Source organism: Lotus japonicus, chromosome 1 (genome assembly GCF_012489685.1).
Source record: "Lotus japonicus ecotype B-129 chromosome 1, LjGifu_v1.2".
Taxonomy (NCBI): Eukaryota; Viridiplantae; Streptophyta; class Magnoliopsida; order Fabales; family Fabaceae; genus Lotus; species Lotus japonicus.
The window spans coordinates 67,388,219-67,415,505 of record NC_080041.1 but is presented as its reverse complement, the minus strand read 5'-3'; the positions used below and the strand labels follow the sequence as shown (position 1 = coordinate 67,415,505).

Genomic DNA, 27,287 nt, shown 5'->3' with positions numbered 1-27,287 from the left:
GTAAGGGGAAACTAATCACATGCTACTAAAGAAGATGAATGGAAGAAAACCCCTCTAGAAATTTTAGACCCATTATATTTGTTGAACGACTAAAACAACTCTTTGCTTTATGTAGCACTGTTGTTGAAAGTACAATAACCAAATCAAAAACATATGCTGATACTAAATCGTAATGTGATAATTACACACTCATGCAAGCAAGACTTCCAATCACACTAAAGTTTGATTAATTGAACCATAGTAGGACAATGATTAATTATAAAATCTAATATTGCCTTCAAAAAGTGACTTTTAATATATGTAATGATGATAGATAGATGTAGAATTGATGAACTAAGTCAGTAAAACTATATATGCATCACAGTAGTGCAACACCAAACACACATCTCTATCTCTTATCTGGTGAATATATACATATGCATCACAGTAGTGCAACACCAAACACACATCTCTATCTCTTATCTGGTGAATATATACATATAATGGACTGAGAAAAACCTCCATGAGTACTGGTCTCACATGTTTCGTGGCTTACTTGAAATGAGAGCAAGATAAGATCTTGAGTCATCAATCATGTTTCATTGTCAGCTAGCTGAGAATCAGAGAGTGTAGTCAGAAAGAGGTATGCACCTCATTGTCGTTCTGTACCTACGGATAAATTCATGTCAAATGTTTCCAGGGAAGCCAAGGAAATCAATTTATTGTTAGAACATTGGTTTAGGCGTTTAGCATATTAGAAAGGATAGCACCAGTTTTAAAAGCCTAACCTCAATAGTATAGCTTGAGCGAACAAAGATAAGCAGTAAAATCGCATCCATGATATGTAGTTCTGTAGTTGTAACGGCAAGCACCAACAATAATAATTAATTTCCTCGGTGCAAGAAGCAGGCAAAAAGAAAAAATTACCAAATAAAAAAGTTGCAAGGAAAAAAATCTACAACTTCTCCTTTCTCTCCCCTCAATTCTTTCACTCCCTCAATCCACTTCATTGACAATGATTAGGTTAATCAAAACATACACAGATCAATGTTTCACCTCCTATAACATAGGACACAAATTTTAGATGCAAATTAAGAAAAACGAATAAAATATAATCACATACAAAGGAGAATCAGAAAACATAAAAAACAAATCAAAATATTGCAAAATTCCATATAGAATATAAAATGGACTCACCATCCATGGCTTCCAAAGAATCTCTTTTGGTGGAATATCTATAAAAAAAACCTGAAGAAAAGAATTTGAAATTAGCATGGCAAGTGATGAACGAAATTGACCTTGAAGTCAAACATGAGTGAATGAAAGTTAAAGGTAAATTAAAATAAAATTGAAAAAAACCATAACATATTATGCAAGCAAAGGAAGAAAATAATTTGAAACCTCCATCTGCAACCTTCCCAATCAGTCCAAGGCAGCAAATCGGAGGGATGCGATTGCAAGTAGATGACAAAGTGGTTCCGTGGAGAGATGAGACGATTTTGTGGGGGTGGTTCCGTTCAGTGGAGAGATGGGATGAGAATTGCATGGAGGAGATGAATTCCATGGAGGAGATGGTGGAGGTAGGCAGGGTTTTAAGAGGGTTTTTGCTGATGGGATGTATTATTGATTTATATCACAGATTTTATATTAAGATAAAACCATGAAATAAACAACATAAATCCTAATCAAATCTAAAATTAAAAAATGTACTAAATAAATATAGATAAAAACTATCAAAATCTAGCAAATCACAATAAAAACTCATAAAATCCGGAATTAATTAAAAATCCGAAAATTCAATAAAAATACCATAAAAATTAATTAATACTCTAAAAATAAATAATAATATAAATTAAGATAAAATCCAGAAATAAACAACATAAATCCTAATCAAATCTAAAATTTAAAAATGTACTAAATAAATATAGATAAAAACTATCAAAATCTAGCAAATCACAATAAAAACTCATAAAATCCGGAATTAATTAAAAATATGAAAATTCAATAAAAATACCATAAAAATTAATTAATACTCTAAAAATAAATCAAAAATAAATTAAGATAAAATCAATAAATAAAAAACCTAAATCCTAATCAAATCTAAAATTTAAAAATGTATTTTTTTTATTAAGGAGAAATAAGGTAAGGAAAAATCAGGGCACATGTGGCAAGTGGGGCCAAGGAGAAAGAGCTTACATGTAAAATATTAGGTGAGAATTAATCTGAGAGCGACACGTCACTAACTTGGCCTGTGAGAGCGACACGTTTTAAAAATGTACTAAATAAATATAGATAAATAAATATAGATAAAAACTATCAAAATCTAGCAAATCACAATAAAAACTCATAAAATCCGGAATTAATTAAAAATCTGAAAATTCAATAAAAATACCATAAAAATTAATTAATACTATAAAAATAAATCAAAAATAAATTAAGATAAAATCAAGAAATAAAAAACCTAAATCCTAATCAAATCTAAAATTTAAAAATGTATTTTTTTTTATTAAGGAGAAATAAGGTAAGGAAAAATCAGGGCACATGTGGCAAGTGGGGCCAAGGAGAAAGAGCTTACGTGTAAAATATTAGGTGAGAATTAATCTGGGAGCGACACGTCACTAACTTGGCCTGTGAGAGCGACACGTCATGCTAGAAGTTGTTCTTTTCTAATATACTAGTGTTCTTTACCCGTGCGTTGCACGGCGATTAATTTTATTGTAAAGATGAATCAGTAGTAATGTCTTTTAACTTAGTTTAGACTCTTTTACAAACATGTAGATGAATTGACCACAGCAAATATATTAATTTGATGAGGTTGTAGATACCTCGCATTGTCAACACTTGAATAGTAATAAAAATCAAGTTTTTAAGTAATGCATTACATGGAAATTGAAATAAGATAAACATAACAATGACAGCAACATGAACGCTTATTCGAAATTGTAGTCCATGATTAATGATAAAGACTTCATAACCGAGCTTGTTGTCAATCAAGCATATTTGAGCTATAGAACCTAGCAAGGAAAAAAAACCTTATTAGTGTAATAATCAGTAATCAATACAAATATAATTAAACTGTGTATAATTTGAAAGTTGTAAACTAACCTTATAGAAACGTCAATACGCCTTCAAATTAGATGATCAATAAATTGCTTGATATCTTTTTATGCTGTAAAACAATAAAGAGAATTACCATGTCGGTTTTACTATTTCTAAAATTTTAATTGAAATTAATTGTAAGATAAATAAACACTTACATGTCAAATATTATCGAAGACTTCTTGATACACTACGTTGCGTGTAGTGTTAGATACAACTCCTTCATCATCTATGATGAGCATCTTCAACCCTTTTCTAGATTTAACTCTAGAAAGTGCAACATATAGTTGCCCATGAGTAAAGACAGGTCTTGGCAAATACAGTCCAACATGAGATAAAGATTGCCCCTGACTTTTATTTATAGTCATTGCAAAACATAATGTAACAGGGAATTGTTTGCGCTGGAATTTGAATGGAATGTCAGAATTAGATGGAGTTAAGTTCATCCTTGGAATAAATGTTGTTTCACCGACCTTGTTGCCATTACACAACCCTGCACCTTGGTATATGTTTCGAATGAGCATGATAGGGACACCAACTTTCAGTTTAATTGCATGGTTTGGAATTCCAGAGCATTTGAAATCATTTAAGAATTCAGATGTAAACCATTCTGCATTGACACCCGAATCTTCGTCTGACTTGCACGGAGTATCACAACTCAAATATTCTGTTTCATCATCAGGAATCATTGCTAACATAAAGTTGTTGATTTCCTCTACACATTCTAGTGTTGGTGCAAAGATCGCTCTTTCTTGAAAGAATGATTTTTTTTGCAAATTATGCGCAAGGTTTGGATATGCAAAATTAACTAATTCAAGCAACGGTTCCTTACACTGTTCAATAAGAAGACCTGGATGAATCTCAATAAGTGTTTCTTCCTCACCAATCGTTTTAGCTGTACCATCTCCCACTTGAAGCAACCAATCTGGAAACTCTTTTATTTCTGATGCTGAAGAAGTCGATGTAGCATTTTGTAATCTCATATTAACAGTCAACTTCATTACCTTGCAATGATTCCACAAATATGAAGAATTGATAGCTGAACCGAAGATTTCAGAACGACTTCCTTTGGAAATAACTGGAAGTATTTGTCTAAAGTCGCCTCCTAGTACCACAACTTTACCTCCGAATGGAATGTCATAACCATGGGTAGACTGAGTCTTCATAATGTCATTAAGAGATCTGTCTAAAGCTTCAAAGCAATGTTTGTTTAACATAGGTGCCTCATCCCAAATAATTAGGCTTGCTTTTTTCAATAATTCAGCTTTTGGGGAACCGTGACGAAGATTACAGGTTGATATCTCATTTATCGAAACAGGAATAGAAAACCTTGAATGAGTCGTTCTACCTCCAGGTAACAATAGCGATGCAATTCCGCTAGATGCGACATTTAAGACCATAAGGCCCCTTGAACGCAAAGCAGCAGATAATGTATTCCAAACAAATGTTTTTCCAGTTCCTCCAAAACCATATAGAAAAAAGAATCCACCGTTATCAGACAACACAACGTCCAAAACATTCTTATAAACAATCTCTTGCTCTGAAGTAAGGGAACTGACTAATTAATCATGAATCTTTACCATTTCATCCCTATTATAATTCAACTCATCTGCTACGAATCTATTTTCAAAATTATGAATTTCTGAAAGTTTAGGGTATGGTAAACATGGAAATTCTTTGAGTGACCTTCCATTGCCTTGCAATATTTTTTCAATCTCAATCATACATAAGTTATGCAATTCTTCATCCTCTATACGAAGATCTGAAGGAAATTAAATGAAATAAGGCAAATAAATTAAATTAGAAAATAAAATTAAAGGAGAAATATTGTGTTTTTTTTGTTCATTTTGAGAATGAAAATTCATTTACACAACTTAAAATTGTCCTTCTAATCACACTCACCATATTTTGATAATGTCAAATTAGGATTATTTTTATAAAATGGTAGTAGTTTGAACGTGATACTCATGTGTAAAAGTATTTTTTAAAAAACTTGACATATTTATTTAGATAATAGAATCTCTGATATAGATTTTTTTGATATTTTTTTTAACATGTAACAAATAATTGTGAGTTTGGTAGGTGAATCTTTGTTTTTTTTATTGGGAAAACTAATTATAGGTTAATTTGAGTATAAGAAAAAAGTATCTCCATAAAAATTAGAAAATAGATATGGTATGTAATTTCTACATTTTAGCTGTCCAAAAAATTATGATAGTACATCTCTTAGGTTGCTGCATAATTTTTTAAATACGGTAAATACTGTTTGGTTCAATTAACATATGGAAAGAAATAGTAATAGACGTGGACAATTATACATGTCAAAAAATAAATGCATACTAAATTCTTAACAGATAAAAAAGAAAATATTACTAATTATGGCCAAAAAATTAATATTGATGAAATACCTAGAATGTTGAGTGATTTTCTTCTTTCATATAAAATCCCATCACTTAAAAGAGTCCAAGACTTTTTCCTAGATGTTGCTAGACCTATGTTCTGTTTTTATTCTATTATATCATGTATCCATTATTTTGTAGGCAAAAGCATTGGCGGATCCTTTCGAATATGAAACTTATATTGAACAGCAGAAGCGAGAAAAAATGGAAGCTGAACGGGCCTCACGAATTACGGTTGACTCCTCTCTGAACATTTTAGTTTTGTGTTCATATTTTACTTAATTAAATGGTTTAGATTAAAATGTTAATCCATGGGCATGCCTCAACCGTTTTCCTTGCAGATCAAGAAAAGATTACCCAAAGTTAACCGGACCCTTGCAGCTCGTCTCCTTGAAAATGAAGAAGCTGAAAATGAGAAGGGAGATGCCGGTGAAGATGGAATTAAAAAGGCATCTAAGAAAAAGAAAACGCTTAACATTCATGATCTTGAAGATGAGCGATTTAAATCTATATTTACAGACAAGGTACTGTGATCTAAAACGTGCCAGTTTCAGTTTTTTAATGACTTCATTCTCTCTCCTCGGCCCTTTTTATCCTAACGAGCAAAGCTTCATACTTCTCCTGATTGGCTACATTAATAACTTCCCACTGTCGTAATGGGCTGAATTGGATTTAAATCTTGTATTTGTCATGTTTAATGATGTTTCGAAATCTTGGCATACAAAAAATATCATGTTTGCACTTATTTGTTTCCCTTCAGTTTCATTGTTAAATTTCTTATGGGCGCTCAATGTATGTTTGTGCTTAAAAGTTGTAATGAAAATTTCAAATTTAACTGGAGCATAAAATAGTTGAATGCGTATGATTGAAAATTTGGTAATATTTCCATGTAGTTTTTTATTTAATTCTGCTGTCTTTAAATCAGACATATTTCTCATTCTCACTACTATTCTTATTTGGTTCCAGGAGTTTGAGATTAAGGAGACCTCCGAAGAATATCTGGCTTTACATCCCATGGGTTCTTCTAAAAAACAGACATCTCTGTTGGATGAACATTTTGAACCTGTCATGTCGGATGATGATCAGAGTCTAAATGACTCTGATGCACCAGAATCATCTGAAGATGAACCTGCAAATACAATGAATGAAAAAACTCGGGTTCCAAGGTAGAATTTCTGACCAAGTTGCACGGTTTTTGTCCTTTTATGGTAGATAAATAGGTTGATCCATCAGTATTAACTATTTACTATCTGTGAGATTTTGTAGAGTACTGACTGCATGTTTCTGAAATATGGATTTCTTTATTTTTGTTTCATATGCTTTGATTCTTAATTACTGAAACATTTTCACATAATATGCAGGATGTATGAAATTAAGGATGAGCAGCATGCAGAGGCATTCTGGAGCCAAAAATCACTTGCAACAGAGGACTCTCTTCCTATGGGAGATAGAGTGGCTTCTCTCAAAGATGGCCGACATTCACGTGTTCCAGATGGTGTTAAGCAGGGTCCAGGAGGATCACGGCAAATCACTTTCACCTCGAGAAGCTCAGCCAGGTATAAGGAAGATGATGACGATGATGAAATGCCAAACCGGAAAAGGAGGGGAGTGCAATCCGTCGAGCCTAAGCCCCACAGATCAAATTTTAATGGTAGAGGAAGAGGGAGAGGGGGGAGAGGAAGAGGGAGAGGGGGAGGAGGACGTGGGAGTGGCAGAAGAGGACGGCGATGATGACCTTATATACAATGTTGATGGCATTTGATTCTCAGATCTTGGGCTGAAGGCACAATGAACATGGTTGTAGGGTCACGTGATCATATATCAGATGTAGCATAGCATCTCAACTATTTAATTATGTTTAGGGTTTTGATTTACTTGCATTTTAGTGTTTAGAGTTTGAGTTGCAGGTCACGTGTAGCCTAGCATCAAAATGGTTTACTTACTATTTCGTTGTTTAGCCTCATTTTTGGATGCTCTCTATGAAAGATAATTTTGTGTGTTAAACCTACTTACTTACCTTGTTTTGTTTTTCAATGTTAAACACATAGTAGTTCCAATCTGATATGTATTTTAAAATTATCGTCTTAAAATAGGCAGGCCTTAAAGGGAATGATCACGATTCATAGTGTTTCGACTACTTTCTTGCTCAAAGGAAAATGACTTGTAAACTTATACTGAATATTAGTATTGAAAAAGTGTTCTTCTTGGACTTGGATATTGTAAAATGTGTAGTTAATGGCTTGTTTATTTTGTTTATATGTTCTCTGCAACTAATAGAGAAATGTTACATTTGCGAATTTCAATTGAGGGCTATTTAATATAATAAAATAATTGTTCCTTAGTAAGAGGAAACTTGATGAATATTTATTCAGCTGATCTTTGAACATATGTACTACCGCTTTAATTTGGATGCCTGAACCTAGTAGCATAATTTCAATGCTAATTGTGGTAGCATTAACATGTAGGGCCCGTTTGGTGGTCAGGATAGGATATGATATGTGAACAGGATATCAACAGGATAGGATAAGAGCAGGATAGACTCTTATCATATCCTGTGTTTGAGGTGCACATGATAAGAACAGGATATGATAATGAAAAATGTATCAGATTTATATTTGAATAAAAATACATTTAAAATTGATCATTCTATTAAATTTAATTTCTTTACATTTTCATGAAGGCTTAATCCAGTCTTTGGTCCCTAACCTTTGTCATAAATATGGCTTTAGTCACTCGCCGGAGTAAAGGTGGGGATTGGTCCCCAGTTTTTGGCAAAATGATTGGGTTTGGTCCCTCCGGCCGTTTGGGTCAACGCCGGAGCTCCGACTGCTGATCTGGCGTTGCCACGTCAATTAGTGAGCTTCAGTGGAATTTTTTTTTCCATTAAAATTCTAAAAATTTATAATTAAACCCTTAATTAAATCCTTCATTTAATTAAAAAAAAAAAACCATTCTTCATTTTCTGGATCTTCATCCACATAACATCCTCTTTATCATCATCTTCATCCACACATCTTTCATCATCATCTTTCATCATCATCAACCCACCCTACCACTCCCTTCTTCTTCGTCTTCTTCTTGTCCTCTCTCCACCGCACCACCACCAGTCAAGCAGACAAAGGGATAGGGCAGAAAAAGAGATGGTAGAACAGAGTGTATGGGATCGAGAGGAAGAGAGCGGCGAGCTCGCAATTCTGGGTTCATGGAGCGGCGACTCGCGGCGATGGGCGGTGGTTCTGGGTCGGAGATGGGTTTGGTTCTTGTTTGGTTGTTTCCCTCTCCTTCACGGTATAGATCTGGGTTTCACGTTGTAGATCTGCTTCCGCACTGTTAATAGCCACCGCGACCTACCTCCACCAAGCCATCATTGAAGTAATCGCGAATTCCCTATCTCTTCTTCCCCAAGCAGCGAAACTATGCGGGTTGGGTTGGAGTTGTGGTTTCAGATGGGTAATGGGGTTAAAGATTGAGTTTTTTTTTCATTGTTCTGTGTTTTTCTCTTCTTCTGGTTGTGGTTTTGGGTTTGGATATTGTGGATTTTTGTTCTTGGTAATGGAGGAGGAAGAAGGAGGAAAGGTTTTTTTCTGGGTTTTTCTATGATGATTTTCTGGGTTTCTATTCACCTTCATTTCCCTTTTTTATGTGGCCAATGGTTTGCATAAAAACCTGCCCACTCCAATTTCAAAAAATGATGTCAATAAACAATATGGAACCCATCATGATCAAAAGGCAGCAGCTACAGTTAATGGTAGTAAGGCATGGAGTCGAAAGCCTAAATCTGAAATTGACAGGGTGGTTTTAAAAATCAAAGTAGAGAAAGAACCAAACCTAGTTAAGAATCATGTAGTTTTGATAGGACCTGTATCAGTTAATCTTGGTAATTGCAGAAAATCAGAGGGTAATTGCATAAAATCATGTAGTGCTTGTTTTTTGTTTAGTGTTAATTGATTTTTGTTTTATTTTAATTAAATGAATGATTTAATTAGGTGAAGGATTAATTAGGAAGAAGGGGATTTAAGGGTTTTAATTATATTTTTTTAGAATTTAAATGAAAAAGAAAAGCCACATAAGCTCTCATTAAATGACGTGGCAATGCCACATGAGCTTCTCGGAGCTCCGACGTTGACCCAAATGGCCGGAGGGACCAAACCCAATCATTTTGCCAAAAACTGGGGACCAATCCCCACCTATACTCCGGCGAGGGACTAAAGCCATATTTATGACAAAGGTTAGGGACCAAAAACTGGATTAAGCCTTTCATGAATGAGTCTATATTTTAAAATAAATAAAATTAATTTATATTTTATTAATTAGCCTATTTTATTGTTTTGAAGATGCCCTATATGTTAAATAAAATTATGCAGTTAACCGATTGGTTTTCACTTAGTTGTGACACGTGATAATTAACAATAAAAGTTAACTAAATTAAGAATATTATTATTTCAAAAGTACTTTATATTTGAATTATAAATTATTATATAAGTAGATAAGTAGTTTTAAATAATAGGAGATGAAAATAAAAAATTAATCTATTACTATTAAAAAATTAATATTTGTAATCAATGTTTTTCACTTAGTTGTGACACGTGATAAACAATAAAAATTAACTAAATTAAAAATATTATTATTTCAAAAATACTTTATATTTAAATTATTATATAAGTAGATAAATAATTTTTAGATAATAGGATATGAAAATATTAAATTAGTCTATTATTATTAATAAATCAATATTTGTAAGTGAGTAGTCTATTTTACTATTTATGAATAATAATTTTTTTTATTTTTATTTTAGTTAAATAAATATTTTTATATTTATTAATTAATATTATTATAAATTATAAATTATATAATATTAAAATAAATTAATTTGGAGTTAGGATACTGAAAGAAAATATATAACTGGTATCCTATCCTGCTCTATCCTAACTCCCCCCTCAGGATAACTTTTACACATGATTGACAGGATAGGATATGAGACAGGATAGTGTTATCATATCCTGCTGGCGCAACAAACAACAGATAACAACAGGATATGATTATTATCCTGTCTTATCCTATCCTGTCCTGGTCACCAAACGGGCCCGTAATGATGTAGTTTTGGTGGGTTTGGGTGGGTATCTTGGTTTGTTTTTACCTTGTTATTTCTTTTGTTTGTTCTATGGGTTGGAGTACCCCTTGTACTCCCTTTAATGCAATTTTTAGCTTATAAAAAAAAAACAAAGGATAACATCATACAATTGGGCCATTCTCATACTGAGATGGATCGTGATGCAGCTGTAATTCCTTTTATTTCCCCTTATCTGAAATTAACATACAATACATCTCATTTCAGTTTTTACTCGTCAACTTCTTACTATTGGGCCATTCTCATATTTCACTTAGGTTGCTTTAATTGATCGCTTCCAAATTACTGGTGTTTGAGAACTTAATAATTGATACATTTTTCCCCATGTGATTCCAGTTTTTGCTTATTTTTTCTTTTGCTTAGATGACTTGGTAGCTTGAACATGAATGTAATTGTCTTAAATAAATTAAAACATTCTTTCTGTTTTGATATTTTTAGTTGGATCGACTAAAAAAGTCATCCTTTAGATAACATAAATAATACTAAAAACTTTGGTTAATGATTCAAAATAGTAAATATTGCATTGGACCAGTTAGTGTGCCTTATATCCAAATAAAACCAATACTTTGAAATTTAAGATAACATTTCAAAATACAAATCAATTTTCCAACCTCAAATGATTTTAAAATATATTATTTCAACATCAATCCCATCAAATATCTAGAACCGTGTATTAGTTCAGTGAACATAATATAAATTAAACCTTGTTCAGCATATCCGTCTAGCCTTCTAATGTATCAAGATGGTAGGTATGATTAATTCAAATACAGCTTTGACAATCAATAAACTTTAAAAGCACCATTCTGGTCCAATATATAAAGCAGGCCCTCAAAAAACCTCACAGTTAACTAATCTTGAAATTGATTTCCCACATTACTGCTAGGCCGCCTGCCTATCCCTGATATTACATGAATATACTGCTGAAACTGGAAAAATGTATCTCAGGCATGAACTGAAGAATCTAAATCACAATATCTTCCACTTCGCCTCAAGGGCATTGCAAATCCTTGTAATACAGTAAGCAGCACTTAGAGGGTACCCAGAAACTGCATCAGGAAAAACAATGAAGTAAGAAACTAAAATATACTGACAGTTGAATTGTTGAAGTAATTATCTGAGGTAGTTTTACCATTAACGTAAAATGTATTTGGAATTCACAACAAAATTTAAGGTGAAAGTGTATATGGATAAACTCTACCTGCTATATAGTCCTCTGTGTAATCCGTCTCAACCTTCCCATGGGCCATTGCTCCTACCTTAAATTAGATTACCAAAAGTTAAACATGTACCGAGATAACAATAATATAATTTGAAAGCTGGGAACTTGTGAGAATACCACAAAGACAAGGTTCATATCGCTGGGAACAGTTGATACGTAGTCATTCATATTTACGAGCTTTTCTGAACTGAATGAAAGACCTAACAACCAAGGAGAGCAATTACTTCTTTCTCTTGGTAATATTTTTGGTCCCTAACTGATCGGGAGGATCACGAGAGTGGGGCTGCCAAGTGAAGAAGTGAAGCCGGTGTGCTGGGCTGTTGAACGGACCCGGGAGGGGCTCCTGCAAGGGACTCCAATGCCAAAGTGAGTAAGGGAATCGAGTAAAGGGGGTAGTTGAAATTGGAGAGAATAACGTACCTTAGAATGAGTGAGCTGCCCCCCTTATATACAAGTTGGGGTATTAGGGTTGGAGCCATGCAACGTCATGCATGACTCGTACTGGTGGGTCAAGGGCCGTTGGATCCTCCTGCTCCCTCTGCGGTTTGCAGCGATCCAACGGTTTAGATTGCCTAGGGGGTCCACCATCCAACCACCCTAGTTCCGTAGGGTGGTTGGCCTAGGTCAACCCCTAGGTGGTGGGGTCCATGTCCTCGAGCTAGGGGTGAGCGCCGTCCCGCTCGTGGTCGAGTCTACTCGGGTAATACGGCTACATGGTCGTCCATATTGGGCCCCACTCGGGTGACACCCTTACCTGGTCGTCTCGCTCGGGTGACACCCTTACCTGGTCGTCTCGATCGGGTGACACCCTTCCCTGGTCGTCCCAGAACAGTAGCCCCCGAGCTCTAGTCCACTGAGGTAGTGGGCTAGAAGCTTTCGGTCAGGTTTATGCGAATTTCCCTACATCCTTTGGATCGGCACCTGCCAACTCTTGCTGGAACAGTTGCCCCCTAGCTCTGCCTCACTGCATGAGTGAGGCATGAGCTTAAGAAGGTGAAGATGAAGCCGGAGGGGACGGTCGTCATCCCCATGATACGGGACGATCGTCAATCGTACGGTCGTCACCTCCATGATATGGGACGGTCGTCACCCCCATGATATGGGACGGTCGTCACCCCCATGATATGGGACGGTCATCACCCCCATGATATGGGACGGTTGTCACCCCCCCCATGGACCTCGGGACGGCGAGGTGACGACTCGAATTCCAAACGTTACGTAACAGTAACATGAAGCGACGTCTTGGCAGTGCCATTAATGCGTCTGACAACAATTGGCACGCGTTACGTCGTTTCACTTCCCTTGCTGACGTGGCAGAAGCTGATTGGATGATAGTTTTCCCGCCTCCCCTAGGGTCATCATTACAGACGTAGGGTTTGGTGAAGCGTCGCTTCCCATTCCTAACTTCCCTTATAAAAAGGGCAGAAGGGATCTCATTTGCGTTTTTCTCCTTCTTCTGCACCTCAAGCTCTCATCTTTTCATCCTTTGAAGCTCTCCATTCCGTCGTCGTAAGGCGCAATTTCCAGGCGGTGATCGTCCTCTTCTTGTTACTTGGTGAGTTCTTCTCGACTTCTTCCGCATTTTATTTTCTTCTTCTTCTCCTCGTCCCGTCCTCTAGGGGTTCTTAGGGTGCGTCTTTTCGGACAGGAGAGAGTTGGCTCTCCCCCCCCCCGTGTGGCGGAGGGGCGGTCCGTGGGCCAGTCCTCCGGCGCTGGGTTTGCTCTCCCTGCCGGGGACAAAGGCGGATCCTACTGGTTTTCCCCTTTGAGTCGTGGTCAATAACTTGAGATATTGAAACGACGTTTTCCCTTGTGCAGGTTTAAGTATGACCGGAGCCGAAAAGAAAAAGGGCAAAGCGGTCGGGGGCAAAGCGGCCGGGGGAGGTTCCAAGCCGAAGATGAGCAAAGATGCTCCGAAACGGAAAAAGATCAACCGAGAGAAGTGGCCTCATTTGGAGGGTGACCGAGCGCATTTAGACGATTGGTGTCGGGAAATACTGGGGCTCGAGTCCTGTTACGCCAATGAGGACGAGGGGCACTTCCGGCGACAGTATTATCTATCCGAGACGCAGATCGGTCCGGGGCATGATGTTTTCGCGCCTGGCAAGAAAGAGAGGCTCCCGCAGACCCCCCCATTCGGCATCTATATGCACATTTATAATATGAAGAAGGTGAAGGTGCGGATGCCGTTAACCGACTTTCAGGTTTCCGTGCTGCGTCATATGATGGTGGCGCCCTCCCAACTTCACCCCGGGGGCTGGGGTTTCGTGCGCGGTTATGAGACCGCTTGCGCGCTTTTTGGGCAGGTGCCGTCCCTGCCTCTCTTTTTCCATCTTTTCGCGGTCGCCCATACCCAGGGTCACGGCGGTCACGGCATGGTTACTCTGAGGACGGTGTTCCCGATCTTCAAAGCCTTTGCCGATTCGTATAAAGACTTCAAGGACCAATTTTACCGGGTGGCGCCGACCTCGCCGCCTCCGTTCTGGTGGTTCGAGCCAGGACCGACGGGCGGGATGCGGGCGCGTTTTCCGCTGGCCTGGAACGCGGCCCACTATAGGGAAAAGGTGACCTCATTCAGTTTCGGACGAGGGGGCCCTGTCGGGGACCGATTTGAAATTCAAGCGGCTGTTGATGGGCGCTATCCGTTATGTCATGGAGGGGGACAAGAAGGTCCCGGTTCGTCCCCTTCGATGCTATGACTTGTGTTCTTATAGCGTTCGAAGGAACGCTAAGTTGTTGCGTAAGCTACTTACTTGTGATACTCCTTCCCGTTGCTTTTTCCTATCTCGAGTGCTAATGTTGTTTTCATTGTTGGGCAGGTGGCATGGCGGACATTGACAGGACTTTGTTGGACGCGATACAGGTTGAAGACGAACAGTCTTCCGATGAAGAGGTGGATCAAGGGAATGATGTGGCCCAAGGGGAAGAGGGACATGTTGAAACTCAACCCCAGCCCGACCCGGAGGACGGGGGAGGGGCCGTAGTTGGGGGGACCTCCGATCCCATCCAGGAGCAAGGACGGTCGGTTTCTGAGGGTGAGGGTACCCAGGGCCGGCCTCGAAGAAGCGCCGAGTGGAGGACCATCAAGATCATGCTGATGGTGAAGTGCAGGGCTCTGACCCGGAGCGGGCAGTGCCCGTCACCGTGGTACCCCCGCCTGAAAGGCTTTCCATTTGGGGTCCTAGGGCTGGCAACTGCCGGGAGCACCTGGCGCAGATCGACGATCTCGTGCTGACGGAGAATGACCAAAAGTACTTGGGCGATTGGGAGCCTGCCGGACTCCTCAATTATGTTCTCCGTGCCTCGCTCAAGACCGCATCTGCTGTCAGGTATCTCCAGCTGTCGACTCTTCCTGAACTGGAGGAGCTCAGGGAGAAAACAGAGAAGGATGATCAACTGATATCCTCCATGAACAAGGAGCTGGAAGAGGGGTGCTCTGCCATCGAAGAGCTAAACAAGTTGCTGGACAGCCTGAAGCTTGAGAATGAGCAGCTGAAGAAAAAGGTTCAGGACGGCGAGAAGGCTCGTGAAGATCTGGAGGGGCGGCTGAAGTCTGCGGAGGGGAAAGCTGAGACCGGCGCGGCTCGCGTGAAGGAGGTAGAGGCTGCCTTGCTGAAAGAGCGGGAACAGGATTCGGTCGTAAAGAAAGGGTTTGAGGCCAGGATCGCCTCTCTGGAAGCAGACAAGAAAAAGCTGACGGCCACCGTGTCCAAGATTAACAAGGCTTCTTTCAACAATGCGGTGAGCCAGCTTACAGTTGTCAACCCGGGCTTGGTGACCGGTCCGGTCGGGTACCGAAAGGTGGTCTCCGAAGGCCGGATCGGGACTGTGGATTCCAAAGGAAAATTTACCCCAACCTTCCCGGAGGAGAATGCCCCCTGAGGGGATTGTAATTTCATTTTGTTCTGGTGTCTTTTTCTTTTTCCATTTTGTTCAAGTGTTCTAAGCCGTGCGGGGCTATTGTAACCGTTTGTAATGACAATCAATGTTAATGGATGCACTACTCGGTTTGTTTTATTTCCGATCTATATTATTCGACGTGCCCGGTTGGGTCTTGTGATTGTCCCGGTAGGACTTTTTATTATTATTATTATTATTATTTTTTTGCGGGGCCGCATGGTTATGGTGCCCCGAGGGCTTCTAGATCCCATGCCCGGTCGGGTCTTTCGATTTGCCATGCCCGGTGGGTCTTGTAATTTCATGCCCGGTGGGTCTTTTTGTTTGTCGTGCCCGGTGGGTCTTTTCGTTTAGTGCCCGGTGGGTCTTTTAGGTGGTGCCCGGTGGGTCTTTTAGTTTGGTGCCCGGTGGGTCTTTTAGGTTGGTGCCCGGTGGGTCTTTTAGGTGGTGCCCGGTGGGTCTTTTAGTTTGGTGCCCGGTAGGTCTTGTTGTTTGTTCCGATCGGTTCTATGAAAATAACTTAACAAAACGCTCCTTCTTGATTCATTAAATAACGCAAGTATGCATGTCGGTTACAAGAGGAGGATTGGAAGTAGCTCCTTGATTCTAGACTTAAGAAAATAAAAGAAAAACAGAAAACCGATTCCAAATGTTTGAATGACAGTGCTAGCTGTAGTAGCGGTTCAAGTTGGTGGCATTCCAAGTGCGGGGGATTTTTTCGCCCGAGAGCTTCTCCAACTTGTAGGCGCCGGTGCCGGTTGCTTCAGTTATTCTGTATGGGCCTTCCCAGTTGGCGGCCAACTTGCCTCGCTCGGTCCCTCGGGCTCCGATGCTGGCGTTGCGGAGGACTAAGTCCCCTGGTAGGAACGCGCGGTGGACGACCTTCTTGCTGTAGCGGATGGCTGCATGCTGCTTCGCGATCAACTCCCTGCAATTGGCAACGGCTCTCCTTTCGACGAGAAGGTCCAGGTCTTCATTGATGAGTTGGTCGTTCTGTCCCGGGTCGTGGCCCATGGTACGAGCGCTCGGCTCTCCAATCTCTGCTGGGATCACCGCCTCTGTGCCGAAAGTTAGGCGAAAGGGGCTCTCCCCAGTCGTAGAGTGCGGCGTTGTGCGGTATGCCCAAAGGACATGATCGAGTTGCTCTGCCCAGTTGCCCTTAGCGTCGTCTAGTCTTTTCTTGAGCCCTCTAAGGATTACTCGGTTTGCCGCTTCGGCTTGTCCGTTCGTCTGGGGGTGTTCCACAGAGGTGAAGTGGTGCTTGATGTGGAGCCCGTCTACGAGCTCCTTGAACCCTTGGGAGGCAAACTGTGTGCCATTGTCGGTAATAAGGACTCCAGGTATCCCGAATCGGCTGATGATGTTCTTGTAAAAGAAGCGTTGTATGCGGGCCGAAGTGATAGTTGCAAGGGGTTCTGCTTCAATCCACTTGGTGAAGTAGTCTACCGCGACGACTAGGTGTTTCAGCTGTCCTGGCGCGGTTGTAAAAGGTCCCAAGAGGTCCATTCCCCATTGGTGGAAAGGCCAAGGGGAGACCATAGTCGAGAGACGTTCGGGCGGGGCTAAGCGGTGGTCGGCGTGTTTCTGGCATGGGTCACAGCGTTTAACGTGGTCGGCTGCGTCTTTCTCCAAGGTGGGCCAGTAGTAGCCGGCCCGGAGGACCTTTCTCGCCAGAGAACGCCCGCCGGGGTGGTGGCCACAGCTGCCCTCATGGATCTCGGCGAGCACGTACTCTGCACGTTCCTTTGATAAGCACTTAAGAAGAGGAGTGGAAAATCCTCTCTTAAAGAGGTCTCCGTTCACCAAGGTGTACCAGGAAGCGTTCCTAGTCAGCTTCTTGGCCTCCGACTTGTCGGGTGGTAGCCAGCCCGTTGTGAGGTTCTTAACAATAGGGGTCCTCCAATCGTCGTCCGTGCCAACGCTCAAGGTGTGGATTCCAGCGGACCGGTCGGGGCCCGCGACGTACGGGAGGGCCAGTGTGCCCTGAATGACTGTCCTGTTCAGTCCGGGTTTCCCGGTGCTAGCCAGCTTTGCTAGGGTGTCCGCGCGGTCATTTTCAGCTCTTGGGACGTGGCGGAACTCCACCTTACGAAAGGTGGCAGCCAACCGCTTCAGGTGGGAGAGGTATTGTTCCAGAATTGGGTCCTTGGCCTGCGCCTCTCCGTTAGCCTGTGAGACCACTAGTAAGGAGTCGCAGCAGACAAGTATGTCCTGCGCCCCCAGGTCCCGCGCTGTCACCAGACCGGCGATGCAAGCTTCATACTCAGCTTGGTTGTTAGTGGCCGGGAAATTAAAGTGTAGTGACTGTTCTACGATCATCCCTGAGTTGCTTTGTAGGACGATCCCGGCGCCGCCCCCCTCTTTGTTGCTCGAGCCATCCACGTGGACGACCCAGGAGATTTCCGCCGGTGGGTCTTCTTCGCTCGTGAGTTCGACCAGGAAATCTGCTAGGACTTGCGCCTTGATCGCCCGTCTGGGCTCATATCGAATATCATGCTCGGAAAGCTCGATCGACCAACCCACCATTCGACCGGCTAGATCCGGTTTATGGAGGACTTGCCTGACCGGTTGGTCTGTGCGGACAATGATGCGGACAATGATGCTATGAGTCGCCTGGCCGTGGTTAGGAGGGCGAGTGCCACTTTTTCGAGCATCTGATATCTTAGCTCAGCTCCTTTGAGCGAGCGGCTGACGAAGTAGACCGGAAGCTGGGCTCCCGCTTCCTCTCGTACCAGCACGGAGCTCACAGCCTTGTCTCGGACAGCTAAGTATAAGTATAGGGGCTCTCCTGGCTTTTGACTTGATAGGATCGGTGGGGAGGTGAGAACCTCTTTCAGCCGGGAGAAAGCCTGTTCGGCCTCTTCTGACCAAGTAAAGTTTGCTCCTTTCTTTAGCAGGGCATAGAGTGGTAAGGCTCTTAGGGCAGCCTTTGGGAGAAACCGTCCGATTGCTGCCATCCGCCCCGCCAATTGCTGGACTTCCTTGACCGTCCTAGGGCTTTTCATTTCTACAATAGCCTGGCACTTTTCGGGGTTTAGTTCAATCCCACGACTGGTGAGCATATATCCCAGAAACTTTCCGCTCTTGACTCCGAAGGTGCATTTTTCGGGGTTGAGGCGCATATTGTACTTCTTCAGCTGTTCAAACACGACGGCCAGATCGGCTGCACGATGATGTCATCAATGTAGACTTCGACCGACTTCCCGATCAGCGCCCCGAAGATTCTGGTCATCATTCGTTGGTAGGTGGCCACTGCGTTTTTCAGGCCGAATGAGAGCATAGTATAGCAATACGTCCCCCGATCGGTTATAAAAGCGATCTTCTCTTCATCGTCTCTGTACATCGGAATCTGGTTGTACCCAGAATACGCGTCCATGAGGGACAAATATTCGTACCCAGAGGAGTTGTCCACCAAGGCATCGATGCTGGGGAGGGGGAAGGGATCTTTAGGGCAGGACTTGTTCAGATCCGTGTAATCCACGCACATCCTCCACTTCCCGTTGGATTTTTTAACCAGGACCACGTTCGAAAGCCAAGTGGTGTACTTAACTTCGCGAATGATCCCGGCTTTCAGAAGTTCCGTTGTCTGTTCCTTGATTGCTTCCTGCTTCTCCGCGCTCATCTGCCTCTTCTTCTGGGCCACTGGCTTGAATCTACGGTCTACTGATAGCTTGTGACTGCAGAATGCCGGGTCGATGCCTGGCATATCTGCGGACGACCACGCAAATAGGTGCCCGTTGCTTCTCAGGAGGGTCTCCAGTCGGTTGGAAAGATCTTGAGGGAGGTCTCGCGCCAGTTTGGTGGTTTGCTCGAGGCCACGGCCGATCTGGACTGACCGTGCTTCCCCGTCCGGCTTTAGACGTTGGTCCTCTCTAGATTAGTCCACTCGTGGATCGATGTCCGCCAAGCACGCTCCTGCTCGGAGATGGAAGTTTTCGACCCTTTTACCTTGGTCGGGTTCTTTCCTCTTGCGATCCTCACGCGCCAATCTGCAGCTAGAGTTATAACACCCCCTGGCCATGGTTAGGTTTCCGCGTACGGAAATTGCCCTACCGGCCCACGGGTATTTCAGCATCAGGTGGTGGGTGGAGATGATGGCTCGGTAGACATTGAGGCTTGGTCTGCCGATGATGGCGTTGTAGGCTGTTGAGCATTTCACCACTAAGAACCGGGCCTTGATAGTCCTGCAAACATTAGGGTCTCCTAGGGAGAGGTATGCATCAAAATACCCTAACGGTAGGACTCTGTCCCCAGTGAACCCGATTAGGTCATGGTCATAGGGGATCAGGTCTTTCACAGATAAGCCTAGGGTTTTGTAAGCATCGTAAAACATAATGTCAGCAGAACTACCTGTATCGATGAGTACCCGCCGTACCTTACCGTTTGCGATGAGGGCTTCTATGACGATCGGGTCGTCCTCCTCGCCAGTGTCCGAGCCGTAGTCGTCTTCTGTGAAGGTGATGGGAACTTTCTGCTGCGGCGTGCGAAGGGAGTTAGGACGAGGCCTCCCAGCGGCTGACATGATAACTCGAGTGCTTTTCTTCCGACTGTTGTTTGACGGTCCACCTGCTGCCCATCCTCCAGCAATCGAGCCGACGTCGACCAGGTTGGTCCCGTGGCGTCGTCGTACATCATCTCGGTCCCGCCGTTCTGGAGAGCGGCGTCGATCCGGACTTCTACGGCGTTCGGGACTCCTGCGCCGGTCGGGGGTTCTATGACGGGGGCTCCTTTCTCGAGGAGGTGTACGTGCACGATTCCTGGGGGGGGTCCGGGCCGGGCCCTGGGTGGGGTGGGTGATCGTCTGGGAGGTGGCGAATGCGGACGAGGGGGGTTGCCTGAGGAGATGGCGACATACTTTGACAATCTCCCGATTCTAACCAGCTCTTCCACCTTGTCTTTCAGATTCAGACATTCGTCCGTGTTGTGACCGGGGCTGTCATGAAATTCGCAAAACCTCTTGGAATCCAGCTTATCCCCCCGTGTGAGTAGCGGGGGAGGTTTGTCCCTGAGGTCAGTAGAGGCTCTCTCCCGCAAGATGCGGGAGAGGGAAGAGTTCAGGGGGGTGTAACTATCGAACTTCTTCCGCTTCTGCTTCATCCTGGCTCTTTCGTCGCTGTTCGCGATCGCGCTTAGGTTCACCCGGGTCGCGGGATTTCTCAGAGGGCCGATGGCCTGGGTTTTGATTGGTGGACCTTAATGTTGCTGCCTCCTCCATGTTAATATATTTCTCTGATCGGGTCTGGAATTCCTCCATCGTCCGGGCCTTCTTTCCATCCAAAGAAGTTAGGAAAGGACCTGGCCTAAGCGCTTGTCGTACCAAGATCAGGCGGACCTGAGGGAGGAGGTCCGGAATGTCTCCTGCTTCTTTGTTGAAGCGGTTAAGGAAAGCCTTCAGGGATTCCTTCTCGCCCTGCTTGATCAGGGCCAGTGTTTCTTCTGACTTTGGAATGTTTCTTACCGAGGAATACTGGGTCAAGAAGTTGGACATGACTCCTTCCCAGTTGTGGATGGAGTTGTTGGGGAGGTTTTGGAACCAGTTCATCGGGCCCTTCCCCAAGCTCATCGGGAAGCAGCGGCAGTAGATCGGGTCAGTAGCCCCGGCGTACTGCATGGCTCCCACGAAGAAGTTGATGTGCTCCGTCGGGTCGGAGTCACCCTCATAGAGCTTCATTTTGGGCCTTGACCATCCTGGGGGGAAAGGGGTCGCCATGATGTCTGGAGAGAGAGGACCATTGATCGTCTGAGGTAAGGTCACCAGGGTGCCATGTGGGCGGATCGGGTCCCTGAGGGGTTCCCTGGTGGAAACGGGGCTCCTCCGTCCGGAGTAACTTCTGCGCGGGGAGTGGTACCTGCGGTGATGGGGGGGTTGATTCACGGCCCTTTCAGTGGTTTGTTCTTGGCCATGATCGTTGTGGTAGTCGGACGGGGGAGGTGGCCTCCTTCCCGTTTCCCCCTCCTGAGAGAACGGCGGTTCTTGTCTAGAGAGATCTTCCAGTTCCTCCAGCTGGCGGAGGCGCGCTCGAAGGGCGCGGACCTCGTCCCGAGTGTTGCGGGCTTGGACATTGCGCTCCTGCCCTTCCTCTGGAGGATGTTCCTCCTCCATCGCCCTAACCCGGGCCTCTAGCCTGCACAGGGCTTCGTGCGCGGCATGGGGGGTAAGGATCCCTGCCTCCGGGGATCGTCCCCGGGGAGGAGTCGGAGGGGTAGTCCTCTGGGGCCGGGGGGAGTGTTGGTGGTTCGCGGATTCGTCCAGAGTCTCCACATGACCCTCGGGGGTTCGGTTGAAACGGCGAGAGGTCTGCCGGGTTTCTACCATTGCTCGTTGCTGCTGCACTTGTCTCTGACGGCACGTGGCGAAGGAAGAGTTTACTCGTTCCCCACAGACGGCGCCAAATGATCGGGAGGATCACGAGAGTGGGGCTGCCAAGTGAAGAAGTGAAGCCGGTGTGCTGGGCTGTTGAACGGACCCGGGAGGGGCTCCTGCAAGGGACTCCAATGCCAAAGTGAGTAAGGGAATCGAGTAAAGGGGGTAGTTGAAATTGGAGAGAATAATGTACCTTAGAATGAGTGAGCTGCCCCCCTTATATACAAGTTGGGGTATTAGGGTTGGAGCCATGCAACGTCATGCATGGCTCGTACTGGTGGGTCAAGGGCCATTGGATCCTCCTGCTCCCTCTGCGGTTTGCAGCGATCCAACGGTTTAGATTGCCTAGGGGGTCCACCATCCAACCACCCTAGTTCCGTAGGGTGGTTGGCCTAGGTCAACCCCTAGGTGGTGGGGTCCATGTCCTCGAGCTAGGGGTGAGCGCCGTCCCGCTCGTGGTCGAGTCTACTCGGGTAACACGGCTACATGGTCGTCCATATTGGGCCCCACTCGGGTGACACCCTTACCTGGTCGTCTCGCTCGGGTGACACCCTTACCTGGTCGTCTCGATCGGGTGACACCCTTCCCTGGTCGTCCCAGAACACTAACCTTTACCATATGTTTGGTTTTCGTCCCTCGCCGGAGCAAAGGTGGGCTTTAGTCCCTAACCTTTGTCAAAATGTTTGGTTTTCATCCCTCCGGAGCTCTGGGTCAACGCCGGAGCTCCGGTGACCTATGTGGCATGGCCACGTGGGATTAATAAGCTGACGTGAAATTTATTTTTCTTTTAAATTAAAAAAATCTAATTAATTTAAAAAAAAGAAATTATTTAAAATTCTAAATAAAAAAACTCAAACCCAGAAACAAAACATGAAAACCCATCCAAACCCAGAAACAAAAAACCCATTCCTATCCCTAAATCCCAACTGCATTCAATTTGACAGTAGCACTGCAAAACTTTAACCCTCAGATCTGATGCGTGCTACAGTTGAAGGAGCTCGAAGAAATCACCTGGGCCACTTCTTCCTCTTCTCTCTCGCCCATTTGGCCTCCAATCTGTCTTCTTCACCTTATGGAACGGCGAGCTCCGCCGTTGATTCCTCTTCTTATCCTTCTTTGGAGCCACGAACCCAGTTGAGAGAATGAGTCAGGTTCCACTCAGAGGCGCTGTCAACCCGTCCCTGTGTCTCGTTCCTATCCTTCAGCCTGTCCGAAAGAATCTGCGATTTGGGACAGGGCTGGCCAAGGGAAAAGTTATGGTCTTGTGCGATTTAGGTTTGAATGCGGGAACCTAGGGTTTGAATTTTGTTACCAATGGTCATGTAATCTTCCTCAGCTCTCTGATTTCTGATACCCATTTGCCCCACATAACACCTCTTCTTTTCCCTGTGTTTTATGATTTATCATTTTTTCTCTTAAAATTAAGTTGTGTTTTAGTTGCAGCAGAAAGCCACAAACTGATCTATAAAGTTTTATGGTATGATATATGTGGGTTTCTTTATGGTGATTTTTTTTTCTGGTTTTTTTTTTTTGCATATCATGAAGAAGATGATGAAGATCATAGGGGAGGAGATGAAGATGATATATTTCTGAGTTTTAAATTTTTTATTAAAAAAATAAATAAAAATAACACCTGACCTCGTTAATTCCATGTGGCATGCCACATGGGCCATCGGAGCTCCGGCGTTGACCCAGAGCTCCGGAGGGATGAAAACCAAACATTTTGGCAAAGGTTAGGGACTAAAGCCCACATTTACTTCGGCGAGGGACGAAAACCAAACATATGGTAAAGATTAGGGACCAAAAACTTATTTAAGCCTAATATTTTTATAAAAGAATTTATCATGAACTGAAACACATAAGTAACCATCAAGATTCACAGATCCTTGTAACAAATAAACCACTTTAAAAGAATCATGTAACTATGAAATCATTTTCAAAACCTTAGAAAAAACAACTCACCTATTTTTCGTGAGTTGACAGGCAGATACTGAGTCACAGGGTTTTTTATTGTGCGGAGAAGTTTCTCATGCTTGCCAGCAGCAGATATGCTCAATTTTTGAAGCAGTTGTACTGCAGGGTAACAAAAGTTTAGGAGCAACAAATGAGAGGTTGACGAAAGCAGGCAGGTGCACATGAGGTAATAGTGCTTAAAGCCTAGGAAATCAAACAGCTACTAAAACTTACACATGACACCAGAGAACCGTTTGAATGTTCTTGGAATACGAACATAGGGCTTAACCTCTATAAGAACACCTTTTTCAGTTTTTATGTATACTGCTCGCAACCTCCCAGCTTTATTTAGTGGGCTATCTAAAATAGATAGAAGGGCCTGAAAATATCATTTGACATTGTTAAAAACATAATATAAAACCATTCAAGTCTTAATCCCACCACTTGAGCTTCAAAAATAGTTTTTGCCTAACATGTCTATAACCAAGTGGTTCAAAGTTCGATCTGCGTTGACTCAATTCTTCTAATAAAAAGTTCAATTTTAGCATAAAGTGTGTTTGTGCAATGACCACGCTCAAGCCCAAATGGCTCTTGTGTGAGGGTGCGTGAGAAATATAATATAAAATCATTTGTCTCCCCCTAACTTTTGAGATTATTGGTTCGTGAGAAATATAAAATGGGATTTTAAATTGCAAAAAAAAAAGAATTCAAGACTATTACTATAGTTGAAAGGGGGAAAACAAATTTAGTTCCTCTGGGGATTTACTCTAGAACGAACAGTGAAGAGTAATAACCATTTATTGGAAAATCATATGCATGTACACACTAGAATTATAAAGTTAATTTAACCAACTTCAATTCATGGCTAAACTCCTTTTTTTCTCAAAAGTAAATCTCTTAGTTCAGACTCAGTGGAGCTAAACCAAATAAACCACTCCAATGAACATGAGTACATGACAATGTACTTAGATTTAGGACACACAATAAAGTTTGAGTATATTGTATTTTTGTGCCCAACTTTTATAACGCCAACCAAGCACCATAACCTTAAACTCAATAATGGAAAGAAGAAGTAATACGAATGATGAGAACAAGTTTTTTTATTGAAAAAGAAATTAGATTTTAGAGGGATGATGATGAAGACCAAAACATGTCCATTTTAGCAAGTTGGACCAACCTGATGAGTAATGTCAGGCCTGTAATCACCAGGATTCTTGTTATTTTTGCGGAGGAAATTGGCATGGTCATCCGAGTTCAAAAGCTGATAAGTCTGCAGATTCAACAACATTCAAAGGCGGTCAGTCAGCACTCAGCAAAGAAAAAAAATCTTAAGAATGCAATGAACAAAGCCATAACTCATAATAACAAAGCTTCAACATTTTTTGTGTAATATAATACGAATGAAGCATAAATGAAATCACCAAATTGAAGATTAGGAGGAAATTACCTTGCCAACCTTGGCGACTTCCAAAGAAGCCCTTTCAAGAATGAATATGACATTGGGGTTGTCACTCTTGTGGTCACTAGGCATAATTGGGATACCTACTTCAGGTGTTGGTGCTTCATTTTGGAGCATAGGTCTCTTAGGTTGCACATGTTCGTCTTCATCTTCTTCGCGATCATATTTAGCTTCCTTGTCCTTTCTCTTCCGCCCCTTCACACCAAAAGGTCGTGTCATGACTTCCCTCAACCACAACTGAACACTGGAAGGTAGAAACCCTTCCAAGGGATATATAAACCCTAGCAGAGATAGCAATAAGGAAAATAAAAGAGAAAAAATCAATTGGTGAGCAAGCTCAGTTTTCTGATCGAATCCCTTTAACCAAGCTGGTGATTTGGTAATTCTTTTGGGCTTGGAATATTTGTGTTTTCCTTTGGGCCCAATGCTGCCATCACTCCCTCCTGGGAGAAAAGCCTTGTCCTCAAGGCTGGGTCGGGTTTGGACCGGGTCAGAAACGGGTGGGGCATCCAGCTGGGTTGGAGGGAGATCCAAAGGAGAGGAATTAGGGTTGGTGTCGGCAGTGGGGCTCCTTGGAGCCGTTGGAGTCAACCTCGCGGATGCCAAAATTTTCTCCACTTGAGTTTGGGATTGGACTTCCAAGGTGGGGTCAGAAAGTAACGTGGGTTGTGAGGAGAGAGAGCTGTTTTGATTGGCTGGTGATAAAGGGGGTGGGTCACTTGTCTGCAAAGTATCCAGAGGAGAGTTAAGAGTGTTGGAAAGGGTAGAACTCAATTCACTTCTCACGTTGACGAAGGCTTTGGTGGGACGGTTTGTTTAGTGACACACCATGTGTCAGTGGGAAAAAAAAATATGAAAGTCCAAAAATACCCCATAATAATATTGATGTTCCATATCAATCCTTTTGAAAAAAAAGTCACCATGTTCAGATCTGAGTGGTTAGCAAAGGAACAGATCTGAAGGTTCAGACAAAGTTTCTTACCACCCACAGCCACCATGCCATGGATCTAGTTGGGTTTATCAAGCTTCTTTCCTCTCCTCCTTTACGTTGGTGTTTATCAAGCTCCTATTTTTCATTCTCACACCTCTTTGTGAGTTACAGATTCATTAATTCTCTACATTATTTGTTGATTTGTAAGACATGGAGCAAATCTTGGTGTTGATTTGTTGAAAATTTTGTTTAAGAAGGAAGGAGGGTTAGGGGAGCGGTGGCTGATTTCACGCAGCGGTTTCTGTGGTGGTTGCAATTTTCCATAAAGGTCGCACAAGAGCATCTCAAACTTCAACAAACCCTAGCTTAATTTCTAGGTTTCAATTTCGATTTCCTAATCCTCTTATTACTTTAGGTTCCACATCCAATCCTCACAATGTTCTGTTATTTTCAATTCAGATTCTTACTCCTTTTATTTTGATTTCTCAGTCGGTTCATTCATGGTGCTGTGGTGGTCTGGTGGACATGACTAGAGAGAGAAAAGGGAAATAATGAGAGAAGGAAAAGGGTGTTTATGTAAATGTACATTTAAAACTAATTATATCTGTGCCGTTTATTTCTTTAATATTATATCGGACGGTTAAAAATAAACTGCACCATGGTTCAACTGTCCCACCGAAGACAACACCCGTTAAGTGCCTCTGTTACTTTTTCCTTGAGTTCTTCAGTTTTTCCAGACAAAAACGCATCTCCCTCTTCTCTCCCTTCCTCAACCGTGAGCGATTCTTCCCCCTCTTTTTCAGTCTCGAATCCTCCTTCAACCTCAAGACCTTGGACTGACATGTCCAACTCCAAGCCT

The 27,287-nt window shown here is 42.8% G+C and overlaps 3 protein-coding genes across 3 annotated transcripts; 1 reads left to right on the top strand and 2 right to left on the bottom strand.

Moving 5' to 3' along the window:
- Positions 1-3,112: 3,112 nt before the first annotated feature.
- Positions 3,113-4,771, bottom strand: LOC130743562 (uncharacterized). Its single transcript, XM_057595811.1, has 3 exons — positions 4,765-4,771; positions 3,552-4,618; positions 3,113-3,148 (listed from the first exon to the last, which is right to left on the bottom strand). Exons 1-3 carry the CDS (start codon positions 4,769-4,771, stop codon positions 3,113-3,115), a joined length of 1,110 nt encoding a protein of 369 aa, XP_057451794.1.
- A 795-nt stretch (positions 4,772-5,566) lies between these two features.
- Positions 5,567-7,485, top strand: LOC130741094 (uncharacterized). Its single transcript, XM_057593889.1, has 4 exons — positions 5,567-5,711; positions 5,819-6,001; positions 6,444-6,643; positions 6,839-7,485. The coding sequence occupies exons 1-4, from the start codon at positions 5,682-5,684 to the stop codon at positions 7,206-7,208; spliced, it is 783 nt and encodes a 260-aa protein (XP_057449872.1). The 5' UTR covers positions 5,567-5,681; the 3' UTR covers positions 7,209-7,485.
- A 3,863-nt stretch (positions 7,486-11,348) lies between these two features.
- Positions 11,349-25,729, bottom strand: LOC130741082 (uncharacterized). The gene is made up of 7 exons (XM_057593878.1): positions 25,486-25,729; positions 25,216-25,308; positions 24,273-24,417; positions 24,048-24,158; positions 11,942-12,024; positions 11,804-11,861; positions 11,349-11,651 (listed from the first exon to the last, which is right to left on the bottom strand). Exons 1-7 carry the CDS (start codon positions 25,714-25,716, stop codon positions 11,572-11,574), a joined length of 801 nt encoding a protein of 266 aa, XP_057449861.1. The 5' UTR covers positions 25,717-25,729; the 3' UTR covers positions 11,349-11,571.
- Between the last annotated feature and the right edge of the window lie 1,558 nt (positions 25,730-27,287).